Here is an 8,757-nt window from a genome sequence, read left to right as displayed (position 1 = left end):
TGCATTACCGAGAGGGCCCTGAGATACCTCTCCGACAATCGAAGTGACAAATCCTAATCTCGAAATACACCAACCCAACATGTACCTTCGGAGACACCTGTAGACCTCCTTTATAATCACCCAGTTACGTTGTGACGTTTGGTAGCACACAAAGTGTTCCTCCGGTAAACGGGAGTTGCATAATCTCATAGTCATAGGAACATGTATAAGTCATGAAGAAAGCAATAGCAACATACTAAACGATCAAGTGCTAAGCTAACGGAATGGGTCAAGTCAATCACATCATTCTCCTAATGATGTGATCTCGTTAATCAAATGACAACTCTTTTGTCCATGGCTAGGAAACATAACCATCTTTGATAAACGAGCTAGTCAAGTAGAGGCATACTAGTGACACTACGTTTGTCTATGTATTCACAGATGTATTATGTTTCTGGTTAATATAATTCTAGCATGAATAATAACCATTTATCATGATATAAGGAAATAAATAATAACTTTATTATTGCCTCTAGGGCATATTTCCTTCAGAAGGGCCATAACTCTGGAGGTTGAGGAGCGGTTCTCAAGGACCAGCATGGAGTATTTCTTGCAGGGACGTGCCATTTTTTTCTCCTCCAATACGGATCCCGAGCTAGCGAAGCTCATCATGTTTCGTTGTGCAATCCATCTTCCCACTGGTGCACGTTCATGTGTTTGTGCAGCGCCATGCGCTTCCATGAAGCCGCGCTGACAGATGCTGCACAAGTATCTCTCTGTCTAGAGGCCTCCTCCCTTTGTTGAATCTCGCTAGATGGAAGAGATTGTATGTGAGTACTAAGAAACATCGTAAAAGATGACCATACATAAGGTGAGGGCAGGGGGGCAAGGCCCCCCTACCCTGGTCACTCATGGTTGGTGGAGTAAGGTATCCATTAGAAGAATTTTTATTAGTGTTAGTGTTTTGCAAAACATATTTCAGTTGTTAAACACATGCTATATGTGACATACCGAAGGTTGAGAGATTATTCTGTTATAGAGATATTGAGCTAGGGCACACGCATATGATATATTCTGTAACTTCTTTCCTAGCTTATCTCTTATCTCTTGTATTTCTTCCTCTACAAGTTGTATCTCAACAAACTACGCGTATGCCAGGCTCGCACCGTGCCTATTTATCATGCAACACGTCGCACTAGATGGGTAAGACGTTTCCGCCAAAGCACATGGTAATCAGAGCCTTCCTACTTCCCATCTAGCTCCATCGACTCCACACGTGCCAAAACCATGTCTTCCTCCTCCAGCGCCGCCTCGTCCAATCTCAATGGGCAGGTCATCGAGAAGCTTTCCCGCATGAACTACTTGTTGTGGTGAACACAGATCACACCCCAACTGCGTGGCGCCGGTGTCTTCGGCTTCATGGACGGCACATCACCAGAGCCGGCCAAGCTCCTCGCCGCCAAGGACAAGGACGGCAAGGAGACGTTCGTGCCCAACCCTCTCCACCCTATATGGGTCCGAGAGGACTAGCAAGTGCTCGGCTACCTGCTGAGCAACCTCTCCAAGGAGGTGCTGGTCACGGTGACCACGGTCACCATGGCGCATGCGCTCTGGACGACGCTGGCGGGCATGCACTCGTCGCAGTCGCTGAGCCGCGTCAACAACATCCGTACCTCCCTCATGAGGGTCATCTCATGGCACATATGAAATGAACAAATGTGAGGTCTCTTATCATTCTCTCATCCTTCTAAACACCATCCTCGAAGGAATCAAGAAGAAGTGCCTATTTGGCGTCTCATGGGTGTGAGGCACTTGAGCAGTCTTATGGAAAGGACAACAAGATACCTTAAAAGATAAATAAAAAATTGTCCCTCTTGGCTTTAGTAAAGTTCAAATATCATCTCATCTCATGCTAGCTACTCGAATGAAGCGCCACAGAAGGTGCAATTGCTTAAGAATTCAACTAGTTAGCTCTACTTGTGTTAGCCAAATTCCTCTGAGCTAACTGACTCTGAATAGAGAAGAAAAAGTGCCATTGAAAAGTACAAATGGACTTGTTGAATGGCATGGTACCAAGTAGAGTTGGATCTTCATGCTCTTCAGAGTTGGATCTTCATGCTCTTCCAAGTTAATACTCTTACATATATAAAAGCAAATCCCAACCAAGGCGAAGTGGACGAAAGTTAATCCAGGCCATAGCATGTTGAAGGGCCATGACCGTGGAGGTTGAGGAGCGGTTCTCAGGAACCAGCATGGAGTATTTCTTGCAGGGACATGCCATTTTTCTCCTCCAATACAGATTCCGAGCTAGTGAAGCTCATGGTGTTTCGTCGTGCAATCCATCTTGCCGCCGGTGCACGTTCATGTTGAAGGAAATATGCCCTAGAGGCAATAATAAAGTTATTATTTATTTCCTTATTTCATGATAAATGTTTATTATTCATGCAAGAATTGTATTAACCGGAAACATAATACATGTGTGAATACATAGACAAACATAGTGTCACTAGTATGCCTCTACTTGACTAGCTTGTTGATCAAAGATCGTTGTGTTTCCTAACCATAGACATGAGTTGTCATTTGATTAACGAGATCACATCATTAGGAGAATGATGTGATTGACTTGACCCATTCCGTTAGCTTAGCAATTAATCGTTTAGTATGTTGCTATTGCTTTCTTCATGACTTATACATGTTCCTATGACTATGAGATTATGCAACTCCCGTTTACCGGAGGAACACTTTGTGTGCTACCAAACGTCACAACGTAACCGGGTGATTATAAAGGTGCTCTACAGGTGTCTCCGAAGGTACTTGTTGGGTTGGCGTATTTCGAGATTAGGATTTGTCACTCCGATTGTCGGAGAGGTATCTCTGGAGCCACTCGGTAATGCACATCACTATAAGCCTTGCCAGCATTGTAACTAATGAGTTAGTTACAGGATGATGTATTACGGAACGAGTAAAGAGACTTTCCGGTAACAAGATTGAACTAGGTATTGAGATACCGACGATCGAATCTCGGGCAAGTAACATACCAATGACAAAGGGAACAACATATGTTGTTATGCGGTTTGACCGATAAAGATCTTCGTAGAATATGTGGGAGTTAATATGAGCATCCAGGTTCCGCTATTGGTTATTGACTGGAGACGTGTCTCGGTCATGTCTACATTGTTCTCGAACCCGTCGGGTCGGCACGCTTAAGGTTTCGATGACAGTTATATTATAAGTTTATGAGTTTTGATGTACCGAAGGAGTTCGGAGTCCCGGATGAGATCGGGGACATGACGAGGAGTCTCTAAATGACCGAGACGTAAAGATCGATATATTGGACGACTATATTCGGACATCGGAAAGGTTCCGAGTGATTCGGGTATTTTTCGGAGTACCGGAGAGTTACGGGAATTCGTATTGGGCTTTAATGGGCCATACGGGAAAGGAGAGAAAGGCCCCAAAGGGTGGCCGCTCCCCTCCCCATGGTCTAGTCCGAAATGGACTAGGGAGGGGGGACGCCCCCTTTGTCGTGGTTCTAAGTCTGACAGTAGAGTGGGGGGTAGGTATGGAGAGGCAAGGTCCTAGCTATGGAGAGGTTGTAACACAAGAGATGTACGAGTTCAGGCCCTTCTCGGAGGAAGTAAAAGCCCTACGTCTCGGAGCCCGGAGGCGGTCGAGTGGATTATGTGTATATGAATTACAGGATGCCGAACCCTTCTGCCTGTGGAGGGGGGTGGCTTATATAGAGTGCGCCAGGACCCCAGCCAGCCCACGTAATGAAGGGTTTAAGGTGTATTTAGTCCGGGGCGTTACTGGTAACGTCCCACATAAAGTGTCTTAACTATCATAAAGTCTACTTAACTACAGGCCGTTGCAGTGCAGAGTGCCTTTTGATCTCTTGGTAGTCGAGTGAGTCTTCGTGGTCGAGTCCTTCAAGTCAGTCGAGTGAGTCCCTCGTTGGTCGACTGGAAGGTGACCTCTTCTAAGGGTGTCCTTGGGCAGGGTACTTAGATCAGGTCTATGACCCTACCCTAGGTACATGACCCCATCATTAGCCCCCGAATGGATTGAGGCTTTGAGTGACGGAGGAGTTGATGCTGTTTCTGATTAACCTTTGCACACTGGTCGTGCGTTGTTATGAACTAGAGAATCTCTTCGTTGATAGTGATCAACTTGTCTTCAGTCGACTCGATCCATTCTTTTCTTTCTTCGAGTGATCTTTCGGGCTTCGTCGATTTCCGAGCGACGGATCGCAGGAAATCCCGCACCTGACAGGCCGGTCTGCCGTTCGCGGATTCCGCGGGATGCGAAATTTGGGGAAACGTGCGAAGCGGAGCGGACCACGGCGTTCAGATGGGACGGGACATAGACGCCTCGATCTCCGCGCCGCTTTCTTCGCCACGTATCTCGCCCGCGTAATAGTTCTAGGATATGATTAGATCTGCCGGGCCCACCTGTCATCCACTCGGAAGGGGTCTTATAAATGCGCCCGGCGAGGGTTTTTGAACAGTGCCTCATCATTCTCTCTCTGCCTCCTTCGTCTCCGCCCAACGCGCTCGCTCTCGCCTCCGCACCACTCCTCCTCACGCGCCCCGTCGGAAGCCATGGTCAAGGAGAAGACGGCGGCGCTGGAGCGTGCGAAGAAGGCGTCAGCGACGGAGAAGGCGAAGGGGAGATCCACCAGCCGCGGTGGGTCTTCGTCCAGATCCTGCCTGCCGAAAGGCTGGGTCCAGGGAGATTGGATCCAGTCGACCATCACGGAGAAGGATCTCCTCGACATGGCCAACGAGGGCCTGATCCCCCATGGAGCTGCGAGGCTTTCGGGGAAAGAGTGGCAGCCCCAGCCGGAAGAGGGTGAGTGCGTGCTTCTGGCTACCCATGTCGACCGCGGATTCTCTTTGCCGCCGAGCATTTTCTTCCGTGGTTTCTTGAACTTTTTTGGAGCGCAACTCCACCACTTCACCCCGAATTCTATCGCCTATCTTTCCGCGTTTGTGTCCATGTGCGAGAGTTTTCTGGGCTGTCGACCGCACTGGGGCTTGTTCAAGCACATATTCACATGTCGCTCTCAAACTGTGAAGAAGGCGAGTCCAGGCGACGAAAGAACCCGAGTGGTCCAAATGTGTGGAGGTCTGGGGATCCAGGTGAGAAACAAGAGCGCCTTCCCAGCCATGACATTTCCCGAGTCAGTCAGAGGCTGGCAGTCGACCTGGTTCTACTGCCAGGATGAGTCGACACCGGGGCAGTCGAGTGGACTCCCTCCATTTACCATGGACCGAGTGAACAAGCCCTCCTCTCTGAAGCTGATTCCGGAGGAGAAAGCTGACGTGAAGATGCTGATGGAGCGCGTAGTTCAGTTGGTTCGGGAGGGAGTGACGGGCATGGATCTCCTGGAAGTTTTCCTTAGGCGCCGAATCCAGCCTCTTCAGTTCCGGAGCCATTGCATGTGGTTGTACTGTGGGACTGAGGGTGTGACTCGGGTCAACCCAGAAGCAGTCGACGATGCCACTCTGGAAAGGTGGATGGCCGCTGTTACTGGGAACAAGGACAACCCTCGCGGGGCCAGAAGGATTCCTCCACTCGACTGCCACAGTGACCCAAACAAGGCATGTCTGCCCCACTTCCCGTTGTATTCTCGTCATATTTATTTCTGCTTTCTCTGCCGATCGGTCGACTGATCTTTGTCTTGTTGTCCCTCAGACCCTCACTGAACTGTACTCGATGCCCAACAGAGAGCAGGCTCCGACTGAGGAGGGAGAAGCGAGCGGGGGAGAGAGCCAGGAGGAGGAGTGGGACTCGGACGCCGCCGAGGCCGATGATGATGACGATGACGATGATGATGATGACGATGAGGACGGGGAAGAGGAGGAGGTCGCACCACCGCGCTCGGAAAGGCGGTCGAAACTTGTCCATGACCCTACGACTGAACGCGGCGAGGGGGTCGCGACTGTTACACAGTCGACCAAGCGCCCTCGGACCACCTCTCCGGCGCCGACTGAAAAGGCGCCGAAGCAGCCCAGGGCGGCCCCGTCGAAGCCGACCAAGCACCTGCCGAAGATGAAGGTGTCCATCCCCACCATATCAGGGTAATCATGTTGCTTAAGTCTTCTTGTTTTGTGTGAACTTTATCTCTGGTTGGTGCTGGAGTAAGTCGACTGACTCTTTGGAGTTGCAGTGCTGCTACTTCTGAGACCTCGGCCAGGGCTGACGACCATGAGATGGAGGACGCAGCAACCTCAAAACCTGGTACTATATACTTAACACTGTCTTTAATCGACTGACTCATGATCTAATCCTGATTCTTTTCTGTAGCTCCATCCAATGTTGTAATCACTCTCCCTGATGATGATGAAGATGAGGAACCGCTGAAGTACAGAAGGAGTAGGAAAGCGTCTGCCAGCAAGGTGACCCAGGATGTGACGGTGCCTGAGGCTCTGGTCGCGGAGGAAGGGAACACCACTCGACACACCGTGTCCTTCGCAGATCCACTGACGAGTGCTCCGCAGCCCTCCCTCTTCACGACGCACCACGTCCCGGAGGACCAAGCTGGCGCAGCGAAGGATGCAATACGCCAGGCAGGGATCATGATGGAGCAGTTGAAGACCATCCGGGATGCGAGCCAGGCAGCTTACGACGCCAGTTCCACCCTCCAACGCAATGTTCAGGTCAGTCGACCACCATTTGTTCTGTTAGGATATGCTATCAGAAACTTTTCTTTCCAGAATTTATAGTAGTCACCCAGTGGGTGTGTCGAGTTAAACTCCGTGTTAGCGGGGGCACGCTGAGTGCACCCGCTGGGTGTAGTCCCCAAGGCTAAGGTCGACTGCGGGCAGTCGGCCTTAGGCTTTATAATTTCAGTCTTTCCGTCATTCGACTAAGGCTACTGGATTTCGCAAACCGGTCGACTGGTCGACTCTGTCTTCGACTGGTCGATTAGTGGGGGCACGCTGAGTGCACCCACTGGGTGTAGTCCCCGAGACTGTGGTCGACTGCTGGCAGTCGGTTACAGTCTTAAAGAATACATCTTGTTTTTTTTTTGAGGTCGACTGGTCGACTCTGTCTTCAAATAGGATTAGTGGGGGCACGCTGAGTGCACCCACTGGGTGTAGTCCCCAAGGCTAAGGCCGACTGCGGGCAGTCGGCCTTAGGCTTTATAATTTCAGTCTTTCCGTCATTCGACTAAGGCGACTGGATTTCGCAAACCGGTCGACTGGTCGACTCTGTCTTCGACTGGTCGATTAGTGGGGGCACGCTGAGTGCACCCACTGGGTGTAGTCCCCGAGACTAGGTCGAATGCTCGTATTCGGCTGTAGTCTTAGAAACGCGTGATTTTTCCTTTTTCACTCGGAAGTGAATTATATTTGACATTTTAGTCGATTGGTTCTTCGCAGAACTCCTGTGATCTTGTGGCTCGCTACTCTGAGCTGGAAAACAAGCACATTCAGCTCGAGCTGAATTTGAAGCTGGTTCAGGAGAATCTGACGAAGGCAAAGGCGGAGACCGAAGGTATGTTTGGTGAGACCTTGACGACTGCTTTTTCCCTTTATTTGTTTCAAAATCTGATCTTGCTGTAACTTGCAGGTAAGGTGAGGGAGGCCGAACGGAAGAAGGACCTTGAACTAGCTGAGAAGATCAAGCTTGTTGACGAGAAGTTAGCTTCAGTCGCCAAGCTTGAGCAAGAAAATGCCAATCTGAAAGCTGCTCTTGGGAAGAAAAAAGATCTGGAGGCCTTCCTGAATGGTCTTGCCAAGAAGCTGTTTCTTATGCTTGAAGGTAAATCTCTATGCTCGGCGATCATTTCCAACCATGGTTTTTCCATTCGACAATCGCCTTGACTCGGTGATCGTCCTTGCAGAATTTTGTCAAAACTTTGAAGAAGAAACTAGCCGGCTGGAACCAAACCTTGACCCCGTCAATTCTCCGATGGATGACGAAGTTGCCATGAATGTTTTCCGACTAGAGTCCCGTGTTGCAGCTGTCATGGACTATCTTGCAAGGCTGAAGGTCGCCATATCTCGCATCGACTCGACGCTCTGGCCCGGGGAGACACTTCAGAACGACCTCGAGTCGCTGATGGCTCGCTTGAACACGATCCCTGGTCGAGTGCAGGAGTGGAAAAAGTCATCGGCTCGGTGCGGTGCAGATGTTGCTCTGTGTCTGGCCCGAGTCCACTGCAAAGATGCGCGAGAAGACAAGCTGGCGGCCCTCTGGGTGGCCAACACCAAGAAACACGACTTCAGGTCCTTTATGGAAACTTTCCTTGCGGCTGCCACTCGGATCGCAGATGGAATTGATCTTGATGAGTTTGTTGCACCTTCCAGCCCTCCACAGGAGGGGTAAAAAACTTCTTCTAAACTCGACGCTTTAAATTTGCCTCGGTATGCCGAGTGGAGTTGTAACCGATAAACCTTAACGGGCTTAGCGCCTGAGCACTTTCGGTTCCTTTAGGTATCGATCCGAACTTGAACTTGGCTCGAAATGCCTTTTGCAGGTTCAAAGCGGGGCGCTTACCGCAATCGACTTATTCCTTAGTTCACTTAGGCGAGCGCTGGGCTGCAGCTAAGCCCCCGAGTGAGAGGTTTGCTCTTTACTCGGTAGGAATTTTGATAACTTAGGCGAGTACTTGGACTGCAGCTAAGCCTCCGAGTGAGAGGTTTGCTCTACACTCGGTAGGATTTCTGATAACTTAGGCGAGCGCTGGGCTGCAGCTAAGCCCCCGAGTGAGAGGTTTGCTCTTCACTCGGTAGGATTTCTGATAACTTAGGGGAGCGCTGGGCTGCA

The 8,757-nt window shown here is 50.1% G+C and overlaps 1 protein-coding gene across 1 annotated transcript in view; it reads left to right on the top strand.

Moving 5' to 3' along the window:
- The first annotated feature begins 1,575 nt into the window (after positions 1-1,575).
- The window catches only part of LOC119320898 (signal recognition particle receptor subunit alpha-like), a 66,019-nt gene continuing 58,837 nt past the window's right edge, over positions 1,576-8,757 (top strand). The window contains exon 1 of the mRNA XM_037594807.1: positions 1,576-1,665. Within this exon, the coding sequence (XP_037450704.1) occupies positions 1,576-1,665 (90 nt within the window). The remainder of the gene's footprint in view (positions 1,666-8,757) is intronic.

This window comes from Triticum dicoccoides, chromosome 6B (genome assembly GCF_002162155.2).
Source record: "Triticum dicoccoides isolate Atlit2015 ecotype Zavitan chromosome 6B, WEW_v2.0, whole genome shotgun sequence".
NCBI lineage: Eukaryota > Viridiplantae > Streptophyta > Magnoliopsida > Poales > Poaceae > Triticum > Triticum dicoccoides.
Note: the sequence above shows the minus strand (reverse complement) of the source record. Positions and strands in the feature narration are given on the sequence as shown.